The sequence below is a fragment of the Morus notabilis genome, unplaced genomic scaffold, assembly GCF_000414095.1.
Source record: "Morus notabilis unplaced genomic scaffold, ASM41409v2 Scaffold3885, whole genome shotgun sequence".
Classification (NCBI taxonomy): Eukaryota; Viridiplantae; Streptophyta; class Magnoliopsida; order Rosales; family Moraceae; genus Morus; species Morus notabilis.
This window is the reverse complement of record NW_010362730.1, coordinates 1-13,285: the sequence shown is the minus strand read 5'-3', so window position 1 is coordinate 13,285 and position 13,285 is coordinate 1. Positions and strand designations below refer to the sequence as shown.

At 34.6% G+C, this 13,285-nt stretch overlaps 1 protein-coding gene across 1 annotated transcript; it reads right to left on the bottom strand.

Moving 5' to 3' along the window:
• Positions 1-38: 38 nt before the first annotated feature.
• Positions 39-8,626, bottom strand: LOC21384934 (26S proteasome non-ATPase regulatory subunit 2 homolog A). The gene is made up of 25 exons (XM_024168557.1): positions 8,365-8,626; positions 8,023-8,123; positions 7,187-7,307; positions 7,042-7,101; positions 6,764-6,831; positions 6,582-6,624; positions 6,400-6,465; positions 6,197-6,235; positions 6,009-6,091; positions 5,657-5,771; positions 5,374-5,448; positions 4,785-4,943; positions 3,973-4,080; positions 3,790-3,894; positions 3,565-3,705; positions 3,379-3,483; positions 2,746-2,967; positions 2,413-2,526; positions 2,120-2,335; positions 1,584-1,643; positions 1,385-1,498; positions 1,208-1,293; positions 979-1,087; positions 685-863; positions 39-596 (listed from the first exon to the last, which is right to left on the bottom strand). The coding sequence occupies exons 1-25, from the start codon at positions 8,479-8,481 to the stop codon at positions 521-523; spliced, it is 2,682 nt and encodes an 893-aa protein (XP_024024325.1). The 5' UTR covers positions 8,482-8,626; the 3' UTR covers positions 39-520.
• Between the last annotated feature and the right edge of the window lie 4,659 nt (positions 8,627-13,285).

Sequence of the window (13,285 nt, the reverse complement as noted above, 5' to 3'; positions counted from 1 at the left end):
AAAAAAAAAAAAAAAAATAAAAAAAAAAAAAAAAAAAAAAAAAAAAAAACCCAAAATGCCTTGTTGGATTTCATGGCGTTTCAACTTTTTCTGATGAATTTCATGCTGTCAAGTCAACTAATAGTTACTGTTTCCTCAACAGAAAAAAACACTAATAATTTACTGTATTACCGCACTGTAACATCCATTTTGAAAGTAACCGATACCGAGTCGCCATGCTACAGTCGTTCAAAATAAACTACATAAAACAATGGCTCCTCGCAGGAAAACTTTAGTAATCTATGACATGGAATGACAATGGTCCACCTACATTTTCCTGTTGCAGCATTCATCAAGTGTACAATCATCTAATTCCACCATGCTCTGCTTTCTTGAGGCGAAACTGGAGAAAGAAAAAGTTCGAAGCTCACTTGCATCGATGATTTCCATCCAACGGCTGGCATTGATGTGAACTCCAAATTACGCCTAAAACATGAGGGATAAATAAAGCAATCGCCGGCTCATGTCATGGTTGGCAAAACTAGTGATCCTCCCGGTAATCAGGATTCTCTTTCAAGATGACAAAGCCTTCAAGGATGGGAGAGAGAGGAATATACCTGCAAGAAAAGAAGCATGTGTTAAAGCAATCATGTAACAATAGCGAAATGGTCAAACAAAAATTTTGAAGGGGTATTATTCTATTACTTCTCTGTAGCCAACTCTGCTCTATCACCAGCTGCCAGAAGAACCGGTGTAGAGTGGGTCTGGAAACCAGTGATTGTTTTAGGACGACCAGCTTGGCCGACAACATCAACAGCTTGGCCCACTCGAACAGGTACAGACAACGGTTTGAGATTCTCGTCCACAGTCATCAACATTCTCGGCTATCACAATAAAAGAAGAAAATTACCACAAAAGACAATCTAAATTGCCCAGAAAGTGTAAAGGATTTATTGGGGGGAAAAAAAGTAGAGAGAGAGAGAGAGATCAAACGCCAACCTGCATTGCCAAAACAAGGAAGTACAGAACATAGTGGTATTTTCCCAAGATGATGGCTTTCATATCAAGACATGCATGTAGCATGGTTATAATTCCAGCAAGTGCCGTCCTGCAAGAAGAATGAAGAATTATATCAAAGATTCGGAACTAGGAGAAAATAACAAAGCTGCACTTTTAGGGAGATGATAGAGGTGTTTGAACACTTGCTCCTCTAATAGTTATTACTTACGGTGAAAGCAAGAATCGCTCAGAATGATAAGGATTTAGAGTCAATAAGCCCTTCCCCAAGTGCACAAGACCTTGGGCAATTCGCACCTGACAAAGTTACCAAAGGAAACAAATGAACACTACAAAAACCATTAGATATGAGCAAAAATTCAAAGGTAGAATTTATAAGATGCATTACACAGAATAGAAGACTGGCATCTTTGTAGTAATAGCTTGAAAGATTGCGAAGCATGCCGGCTATTCTGGCATTGTTGGTTCCTGCACCTATCAAACCTAAGGCGATCACCGCTGCCTGAAGCATAAGAAAAAATCAGCTTTAGCTCTAAACTTCAACTTAATTGTTTTAGTAATAGATAGAGTATGTTATCTTTCCTTACCATTGCTACTTCTGAATCTGTATCATGGCTAAGCCTGCTCAAGGTGTCCATAACATTGACCTGGTCAAAACCCCATTAACAAATTGGTTAAACATTACAAGACACAACATCAGGCCTTAAACTCTACAGGAGTCAATACTCTTATAGCAGCCTAGTTTTATCTGTTCTATTAAATTACTGACCCCAAAGTGTGATGTGTTGAAAAGAAATATAATTACTTTGCATAAATCACTGTGCAAAATTTAAAGAGCGGGTTTCTAAAGAAACACAAGCCACAAAGAAGATAGAAGTTTTTGATTTGAAGGTTTTCTCCAATAACAATAAAAAAATATAAAAGTGAATAAAATAATTACCAATAAACAAACAAATAAAAAAAGATCGTTGACAAGAGACCCAAAAAAAAATCAATTACTACTACCATTCAGTCACGTAAAAAGAGCATTGGGAGAAAATAGAAAACACTACAATCATTTCTACAGAAAACATTACGCCCCAAACAGCAGAGGATGCAAAGTTGAGCCTAGCTAGATTATTACCTTTGGGTTTGATATGCAAAGGAGACCAAGTGCCAAAGGAACTGCACGGCGAATATTTTGTTCTCCATACTGTAAAAGATGTTCTAACGAACGAATTGCCATTTCCAGGCCCAATTCCTCTGCCATGGCAACCATAGCAATTCCTAGCACGGCAGGGCCCTGGTGGGTTTCACTCTTCTCAAGATGTTCTGAACATTGAGTCAGAAGGTGTTGGACCTGCATTGGCACAAAGTCAGCTACCTCATACACGCAATGGAGATTCCAAATGACAACTGATTGACATTAACGATTACCTTCAAAACATTCCCAGTTCCTGCATAGGCACAAGAAAGCAGAACCATATCGCAATGTTTTCTGATTTTTTCATGAAACGTCTTTGACACTTCAGCAGTAGCCTCCACACTTTCCTGTAATGCAGGGAATGGATTCCAAAGTGCAATCAGAACAATAGAAAATCATAAATGGAGTATTATAACCACTGTGAGGGTTTCTTTGACCACATATTGATATAACTCATGAGAACTATCACGCATGCAAGCTAAGAATTAAGCAAGAAAAAGCACAGAATTTCTGGAACTAGAAACAAGTCATGATGCACTGTCTAAAAGTCTTAAGAAGTGATTTACCTGCTTCCCAAGATATAGAAGACCAAGACTCAGAGGCAACAGCCGAGTAAGAGGCTCGCCCAACTCTGTCTCATTTCGGTCCATTAATGCAAATATTATAGCCTGAGCAACCTCCTCATTGCATGACCCAACAAATATCAAGCCCAATGAGATTGCAGTAAACACAATCACATCAAACGGAGCTTTGGCATCATTAAGTATGCTAGACAGCTTATAACGCAACTGAAAAGACAAAGATGAGTTAGCTTTAACCAAAAAACCACAAATTAGAAACACCCTGAGCCAAAAAAATATTGAAAAAATGAAAGTGCTAATCAACATTCTCAAAACCATAAAAGAAGATGTGATTTTCATGGGAACATTAAATACATGGTAGACCATGTTGGTTATGAAATACAAGTAGCAGCTGATTAGAAAATTTATCAACAGGAAAAGAAATAGGATACTTTACCGGCTCGTTCTGAGTGCCAGCATAGGTAATTCCTAGGCCCATAATTCAACATTCTCAAAACCATAAAAGAAGATGTGATTTTCATGGGAACATTAAATACGTGGTAGACCATGTTGGTTATGAAATACAAGTAGCAGCTGATTAGCAAATTTATCAACAGGAAAAGAAATAGGATACTTTACCGGCTCATTCTGAGTGCCAGCATAGGTAATTCCTAGGCCCATAATTGCCCCAATTCGGATGGATGGATCTTCCTTATCTACATAGTCACTAAGAAGCGCCAATGCCTGAGGTAACAAATTACGATTCAGAAGTACTATCGTAGGTTACAGACATCCCAAAAGAAAATAAAATCGAAGACAACTCACAGGATCACAATCATTCTTTATACTACTATTAACAATCCCAACTCCTAGCAAGGCACCGGCAATCACGTGGTTATCATTGCTGTGGAAGTACTTGTCAATTTGAGCAAGTCCCGAGTCAACATCCCACAGTAGGATCATACCCTATAAGAAGACAAAAAACTTTTAGTTCGAGACTTCCTACTACTAGATTACCAGAAAATAAGTGCAAAGGAAAAAGAAGCACACCAGACTTGCTGCAGCACTTGTCTTTCCATGCTCCTTATTCTTAAAAAGCCAATTTCCTGAAGCACCGCCGCTTGAAGAATCTGATGGGACTGTCATCAACTTATCCTGCAAAAAATATGACGAGTCGATATCCATAACACTACAGACATCATATTGCACGCATATCAAATGGAAAAAACTAACCTGACCGAAGCCAGCATTTACAAAAGCATTGACGAAGGTTGCAGCCAAGTTCTGTCTGGCAGAATCAACACTAGCAGCACCACTGGCCCGGCCATCAAGCAAGTGTGCCTAAAAGAAAACCCACGAAAATTGTGATATCAGCATAGTAAACCAGCTTGTTACTGAACATCAACTTTAACAAGATTACTTTGGGAACACTCCATGCAAGTGAAATACAGATTCGGCAACATTACTGAGAAGCACTATATACCCCGGCTTAATGAAGAACAGCTAAAGGTTAAAGGGACAATCTAACCACACACATGGTAATGGGAGGCGTGTTATCAAAATTCGGCAACATTAGTACTTTAAAATTTTCCAAAAGAAACGATTTCTATCACATAAGTCTCAATGTTGGATATTTTACAACCACACATTGAAAAGAATGAATTTTCAAACCCCAAAAAGCAAATGTGTTTCGTTTCCATGATGGAAATGCAAGAAAAACATTATGGTTCAGCTAGTCAAATAAGCTAAATTGGGTAGAATTTATTTATCACATGAAAAAAGGAAATCAAGGAGAAATAGAGGTAATAAGAAACTTTGGAACCAGAAAGAGTGGTGTGACAAGTGGTTTTCCGTTTTTTCTATACTTGACAAGGGGAATTAATGCAAAAAAAAAAAAAAAAAAAAAGATGATGTTCTTTTTGCTTGATTTGAAACTTGATTCCATAGAATAATATACAACACTAAGATAAATCTCTTGATTCAGTAAAACCCATACAAAGATCAATAAATCAATATCAGCCCTTAAACAGAATTAAAATTCTAACCTTGTAAATGTCCTCCGGAGTTTTGGCTTCCATGACCTCAATATCACGAGCAAGGTTAAGATAACCTTCACTTAACTTAGCATTGTTGATGATATCCTGCAATACTTCCCGATCCTCATCATCTGCTGCGGCCTCTTCATCAAGCACAAAAGTGACACCCTTAATAGTACAAGAAAGAACAATTAGCAAAACTCCATCCTTAATTCTACCATCCCTCTAGCACAAGGGAGTGAAAATAATAGAATTGGTCTCCAATGAAAAGGGCAAAATGCATATGAGCATACACTCCACAGAAGATTGCGAATCATTAGGTCCAGCTAATTTTTATCTTTTCTTAACAAAATTACACCGTGAACAGTTCATGGACATACAAAGTGAATTCCATGATATCAAAAACAGAAAATCTTCGTCACAGGAAAAGATTATTCTATTCAAGGACCAACCAGATTTTCTCTAAAAGTCAAAGAACAGTCTCTAACACTGGTATTCAACAAAAAAAATATCAAATAAAATGCTAACCATAATTTCCAGTTAATCCATAAAACAAGCATGAAGAAGACAAATAAAATAAAGAAAACAGTACACTTACATGTCGGGCAAGGATGTAGCAGAATTGCTTTTTCCGTTGTAGATCATCACACGATGTAAATACCTGCTTCGCATACTGTAAAAAAAAAAAAAATAATAACAAATAATTAGCACCGAACTATAAAAAATTTGCAAGCTCAGGTACTTGAAATTTCATAATCATAAAAAATTACAAAGCTGTAGAACTTCCTCTTACAACTCTCTCAATACATATAAACTTCTCCTGAGAAGTAAACTTTCCTATATTAGTAAACTACTAAAATATTTGTCGATAAAGTACAAACCTGCAAATTGTCAAGGAATAGAGCAATCTGAAGCGCATTTGTATATTCCTCAAATTTCAGATATATCATGTACGCAATATCCAAAACCAACATATCATCTGGACCAGGTAAGTATCTGCAGTATTAATAGGTGGGAGAATGGAGTCAATACAAAGAAGTGAGAGAAAGATGAAATACACAATGGCATAGGCAATCAACTATGCTGAGACAAATAGACACTAACATTAGCAAAAACACAAAAAATCAAAAATAAAAAATAAAAATAAAAAGGAATGACAAATAACTATATATTCCCTTTTTCCGACACAATGTGATAAATAGACCAAATATCTTATTCCTCCTTTCCACTTACCTTGCTGAACTGGTGAGGTAGAGACATGTTCTTTTAAAATTTGTGCTATCAACATGCTCAACTAACAGATCCAGGTCTTCAACCTGGAATGTTTAATATAGCACAATCAGTCATAAGTCATAAGCAAATCAACTCAGAAGTTAAATAACCACAAACACATTGTTAATGAGGTAATACTCCCATCTTACCTCCATCAAAAGGTCAACAGCTTCAGGTTCAGCGTTGTGCTGCAAAGCAGAACAAATTAATTAAGAAAATAAGAAATCACTTATTCCAGTACAAATGTAAGGAGTCCCAAAAACATTTTGTATATACACCATGCACCACACACTTAATCACCCATCCTTGCAAGATGGATAACACAAAATACAAAACTTGTTATTGATGTTACCTTCATGTGAAAAGCAACAATTTGTTGGACGAGTTCCATTAGATCATCAATAGGGCCCTCTTCACTCTGTTATAGCATGTGAGAAACATAAAGCACTTCTTAAGAACACACATGTAAAACTGCATACATAGTTATATACTTATCAACAAACTTCTAACACATTCAAAGGATAGATTCCAGACCTGTCGCTTAGCATATTCTTGAGCAATCTCTCCAGCTAAGTTCCTATTTAAAAAAATAAATAAATCAATATGGCAGAAAATATTCGTATAGAAACCAATCTCCAATCTTTTACTAATAATAAAGAGCTTCTGAAAAATAAGCAGACAAGATATACTAATTATAAAAGTCAGATTTTACTTGCCTGACGTATTCATGGCCCCATGAACCAATATCACCTTCTGATCCCTGCAATCTGTACTTTAAGCTTTCCTGAAATAGTTTGAAAAAGAGGATTTACATTAGCACTTGCGTACTCAAACAACTGCGAAACACAAACGAGTGTGAACACACAATAATTGGGCACCCTCTGAACATCAGAACACAGTCTACCAGAATGAAGTTTGACAATCTTTTTCGAACCTAATAAACTATGTGAAATAAGAACATACTGAAAAGAAATTGACTGATATTCAGACATACCCGTTCTCCCTCAGCGGACATGGTCAATGCCAAGACTGATAATATATCTGCCAGGTATTTCTACATGTAGCACAGAGTAAATTAATCAAACTGCAGTAAATAGACTCTAATTTTTTAAATAAACGTACTTCAAAAAATGTTGTACCTTCAACTCTGAATCTGCCATGGTTTCATAATAAGCTTTTAAAGTTCCATAGTGTGGTCGAAGAAACTTTAGTGGCTTTGGAACAGAGGTCATGGAGCTCGTTGATGTACGAATTTCCTGCCTAAAAGATTTATTTAAGCAATGGTAAACCACAAGCATGACAACAACCTATACATCAAAGCATTGCTGTTGAAAAATAGATTCCTAAAAGTATGAAGCCAATTCAAATATACCAGCAAGTTAGATAAAAAAACAAACATATAAAGAGAAGTAAGCATTGTCTACACGAGAATTCAGAAAACCTTCTCTCAAGAATAGAAAAACATTAAAGAGTTTTGAGATGTAAATTTCGTATGTAATTGCACCAATTCGACATTAAGACCATAGCAGTCATCAGTATATGATTATAGTCTCAGGTAAACTTCAGGAGTCTACAATCTAGACAAAGGTTAGAAATTCCAAATTCTCCAGATATCAGATATCAGTAGCAAGGAAACCCCAACTAGCAGATAAAGCACCATTAAATAGTTACGGATAATAATTAGTTAAGCACCATTAAACTTAACTAATAATGCCTAGTCTTTGCTTAAAATTCAGTCAAGTTTACTCCACTAGTTCGTCAACAAACTTCCTCATATATTAATGATTTAACTGACATCAATAAAATAATTTAAGTTACTTGGGCACACTCTTCCATAAACCTTTCAGAATACTGTTTAAACCCAATTATCGTTGTGGGAAGAAGCATAAGCCCAACAAGAAAGACAGGGAAAAAAGGATCGAAAAAATCCAAAAAGAGCACAAAATTAATACTAATTAAAAGTAAATTTTTTTACCTCATACTCTCAAGAGCAACCTTCTGCAGACCGGGATCAGGATCCTGAACCCTCTCCACATACAACTCCAATTGCTGCTTCAACGCCAAGTCCTCATCCGACTACCACCAATCAAAATTCATAAGTTCAAAAAAATTATCCTTTTTTGATCACTCAACAACAAGTTCTCCTCAAAACCCAAAAATAAACAAATAAATTTATAAAAAAAACACAGATAACAACTCGTTTCCTACATATCGCATCGACAAAAAACCTACTTTTCCTTTGGATTACCTACACTTTCTTGGCAACCAAACAGACTGAAGAAGGAAAAATCGAGGAGAGTAAGGAGTGAGAAATTACCAAATCCTCGTCCTTTTTGTCGTCCTTCTTCTTAGGGTCCTTGGTGGGAACCTTGACGGCGGCCTCATTCCGCGAGCCGCTGGAGGTTCCGCCGGAGCTGTTCGGATCTGGCGCCATGTGAGATGATGCAGGTGAGTGAACCCTAGATTACAGATGAGCGAACGAACAAGTCTTTTGTTTTTCCTCTTCAACAAGAAAACCACTTTTCTTATTGCCTCTCTCTCTCTCTCTCTCTCTCTCTCTCTTCTCGCTCAGAGCTCAGCGTCTAATATACCATAATTTTAAAAATAAATATATAAATGAATAAATAAAATCGGGTTCCAGTCCGCTTCGGGTGAGGTTATATAGTCGGTACGTCTATTAGGCCCACACAACTTGTGGGCCTAGGCCTACTACTTGTGGTTCATAAGAATGGTGTTGGGCCTTTCTAGAAGTATGGGCTGTTAGAAAATTAGCTGGGTTGGAAGATCTCTTTCTCCTAGGGAGAAAATTGGTGAATTTGAATGCGTTCTGAGGTTAGGTTTGTTTCACAGCTCAAATTCTTGAGAACTTAAGTTGTATATATGAGAAAAAAATACGAAAATAGTAGAAAATATGTCAATAAAAGCTTAAGTATATAGGCTAATTTTTAGTTATAAAAATTAATAGACCATAACTTTTCAAGTTATGGTTCATAACCAAATAAGTTATGGACAAATTTGTCAAGTTATGGTTCATAGCCAGACAAGTTATGGATAAAAATCGTGATTTATGGATAATAATTTGTCAAGTTATGGTTCATAACCAGACAAGTTATGAACAAAAACAGTAATTTAGCCTATTTATTAACTTATGTAAACTATTGGCCTATTAATTTTAATTAATCTCAAGTCTTAGCCTATTTCTCTCTTTCTCTCAAAAAAATAATATAATAAAAAATTTAAATTTAAATTTTTATAAAAAGAAATACTGTAATAATAAAATTTAAATTGTGACTTGAGTAACAAATTCTAAAATTTTTATATTTTACTCTTGACTAATATCTTTTTGACTAAAAAATATTAACTAAAAATAAGGAGTAATAATCAAAGACTCATATATTTTAAGGGTATATATCTCCTTCTCCTTTTACCATTATTTTAAAAATAGATATAAAGGAATAAATAATAAAACCCAAATCCGCTTCGGGTCAGGTTCTAATTCGGCTCGTCTATAGGCCCATAAGACTAATGGGTCTGGGCCTACTACTTGCGGTGTTAGGTTTTTTTAGAAAGGGTGACGTACACATTTTTAAACCACTCCTCTTTTTAATTATTACACCTCTTTTAAAATTTTTAAAAAAAGTGTTTTTAACTAAAACATCTTCAATTCTACTTTTTAACACACACGTTCTTATATTAATTAATATTATTTAATTTTTTTTAATTTTTTAATAAATATTTATACATTTAAATAATTTAAAAAAGTTAAATGAAATCGTTTGAGAGGTGTGTTTTGAGAATCAAGCTGATCTGGCCAGGAAATCCACCTCCATTACTGCCTTGCCCTTCAATACTAATATAAATAACACAATTTTTTGATAGTTAGTATAAACAACACAATGAATTGCGAGATTTTAAATCAATCAGTAAACTTAATTTATTTTTTCTTGTATAAAGCCTTCATTAAACAAGGGAAACAACAAACAAACACACCAACAAAAAAAAAAAGGGGGAAGCAAAGGCTACGTAGTTAGCCATTGCCCAGTGATTGTTCTTTGGAATACTCTATATAACCTCATCACCCAATTTCACATGACAATAAGCAATCCCCTTACAATATCATTATCAATGAAAAAAATAAAAATAAAAATAAAGAAAAGGTCTACCCACTAATTCCATTTGACATGCAGTGTAACCAAACTAATATATATATATGACTCTATGCCCCTTAGGAAGTCGTGATAATCGTTTTTTTCAGATTTTCTTTTCCTCTATCTCTCGCACACACAAAAACTCAAATTGTCGTTTTTTGCAACACATAAGACTGGTTCTAGCTAATATATGAATTCAACCATTCTGGAAATTACTAACGTAGTTTAACTTTTGCGCAATAATTTTTAGAAGGTAAATTAGGTAATATATATCTTTTAATTAGGGCCGGAAATATAGGTCATAACACGACGACACGACTCGAAAACGACACTAATTTTGCGAGTTAGGGTTGAGAAAAAAGATGTTCGGGTCAGAATTGGGTTGACATGAAATTGACACGAAAAACACGGGTCAATTTCAGGTTGGACCTGCCTAACCCGAACACGACACGAAACTCGTAAAAAACTAAAAAATACATATATTTTTCATTACATAGTTTAAATTTTATTATAAACTTGTGATATCATGATAGTTATACTCAAAATTTTATACTATTATTTGCTTAATTTCAATGGATGTTATTGTAATTTAGTGTGTTATGAATTTTAAGTTATTTTTAATATGTAAAAAACTAAATAAAAGTATACAATTTTCGTGTCAATTTCAGGTTCGCGGGTCAATTTTGTGTTACGGGTCATTTTCAGGTCGTGTCGTGTCAACTCGTAAAGTGGTCGTGTTGCGGTTTTTAAAAAATTTCGTGTCACGGGTCGTGTTCGGGTTGACTACAAATTTAGAAAGAAACGATCAAAATACGACACGAATACGATATGTGACACGAATTGTCACCACTACTTTTAATGATGGGATGTGTAATGAGTATTCTATTTAAAATATTATTATCTTTAAAAATAATTTTATTAATGAGTAAAATAATAATGTTAGGTGCGTGAAAAATAGAAAAAAGGGTGTCAATAAACACACCTTTCTAGAAATTAATGTTGTTGCTTAATTAGTTAGGTTCTTAATTTAGGTTAGAGGATCTATTTCTCCACAAATGAGGGGAATAGAACAAAAGGAGTGTTTGGATTAATACTCAGGGAATTTTTTTGGTAGGTTCAAAAAAAATAAACTATCAATAATTTTTTATTTTTAGCCGTTAAATATGTATTAAAAATAGTTTATTCTACGTATTTTTAGACACGCCACCAAGCTTCTATCCTTATATTTTAATCCACGAGCTCACAACAACGAGGTCAGGATAGTGGTGCGGTGGTATTTGTTCTGTGTGGCGTAAAAAGTTGAATCGAAGATGAAATGGGGCAGGATTGCTGGCTATTTTTTGTGGTTTTTCATGTCATTTCCATGCTCTCTTAAGGTTCGTCTCTGCTGGTGTTGTACATTTGATGGCGGTAAAGTGTAGGGCATATGCGTTAATTCAACACCAGGTTGACAATGTTTCTCCCCTCATATGGTGCTCGATCTTTTCTTATTGTTTGGAGCATTATTGGTCATCTTTTTGCTAGAAGCTTTGTGGCTGTTGTTTGCGATTGTTTATCTTGTCATGATAGTAGCTACGAGTAGTAGAGGAGTCATAAAGGATGTGTTGTTTGCGATTGTTTATCTTGTCATGATAGTAGCTACGAGTAGTAGAGGAGTCATAAAGGATGTGTTTGGAGTTGTTTTCATTTTTATTTTTCACATTTTTTGAGAAAAAAAAATAAAAACGAAAGAGAAACGACGTTTGACACAATTAAAGATAAATAAATGAAAATGAAAACGATTTTTTAGTTTAATGTAAAATGGGAGAGAAATGAAAAATGACTTTTAATCGTTTTTCATGTTTTGTTTTCGTTTTCTCCTTTCTTGAGTAGAGAAAGAGAGACATTAATAGATTATTATTATCTTTAAAAATAATTTTATTAATGAGTAAAATAATAATGTTAGGTGCGTGAAAAATAGAAAAAAGGGTGTCAATAAACACGCCTTTCTAGAAATTGATGTTGTTGCATAATTAGTTAGGTTCTTAATTTAGGTTGGAGGATCTATTTCTCCACAAATGAGGGGAATAGAACAAAAGGAGTGTTTGGATTCATACTCAGGGAATTTTTTTGGTAGGTTCAAAAAAATAAATTATCAGTAATTTTTTTTTTTCAGTCGTTAAATATGTATTAAAAATGGTTTATTCTACGTACTTTTAGACACGCCACCAAACTTCTATCCTTATATTTTAATCCACGAGCTCACAACAACGAGGTCAGAATAGTGGTGCGGTGGTATTTGTTCTGTGTGGCGTAAAAAGTTGAATCGAAGATGAAATGGGGCAGGATTGCTGGCTATTTTTTGTGGTTTTTCATGTCATTTCCATGCTCTCTTAAGGTTCGTCTCTGCTGGTGTTGTACATTTGATGGCGGTAAAGTGTAGGGCATATGCGTTAATTCAACACCAGGTTGACAATGTTTCTCCCCTCATATGGTGCTCGATCTTTTCTTATTGTTTGGAGCATTATTGGTCATCTTTTTGCTAGAAGCTTTGTGGCTGTTGTTTGCGATTGTTTATCTTGTCATGATAGTAGCTACGAGTAGTAGAGGAGTCATAAAGGATGTGTTGTTTGCGATTGTTTATCTTGTCATGATAGTAGCTACGAGTAGTAGAGGAGTCATAAAGGATGTGTTTGGAGTTGTTTTCATTTTTGTTTTTCACATTTTTTGAGAAAAAAAAATAAAAACGAAAGAGAAACGACGTTTGACACAATTAAAGATAAATAAATAAAAATGAAAACGAATTTTTAGTTTAATGTAAAATGGGAGAGAAATGAAAAATGACTTTTAATCGTTTTTCATGTTTTGTTTTCGTTTTCTCCTCTCTTGAGTAGAGAAAGAGAGACGTTAATAGATTTTTTTTATACTGAAAACAATCTCTTGAAAAAACTTCCAAACACATTTTTAAAAATGATTTCTATCTGAGATTGAAACCGTTTTTATTTCCATTTTCATACAAAATAAATTAAAATTATTTTGAAACGAGTTCCAAACGCACCTAAAATTTTTTCAATATAAGCACTATGAAAATTCGGAACACTATAAAAAAAA

Bases quoted from the DNA above. Each gene is read 5' to 3' on its own strand.
- LOC21384934 (XM_024168557.1), bottom strand. From the start codon at position 8,481: ATGGCGCCAGATCCGAACAGCTCCGGCGGAACCTCCAGCGGCTCGCGG. The intron at 5,449-5,656 runs GTTTGTACTTTA...TTTTTTTTACAG, and splicing joins TATTCCTTGACAATTTGCAG to TATGCGAAGCAGGTATTTAC. The intron at 4,081-4,784 runs GTTAGAATTTTA...GTTTTCTTTTAG, and splicing joins CTCCGGAGGACATTTACAAG to GCACACTTGCTTGATGGCCG.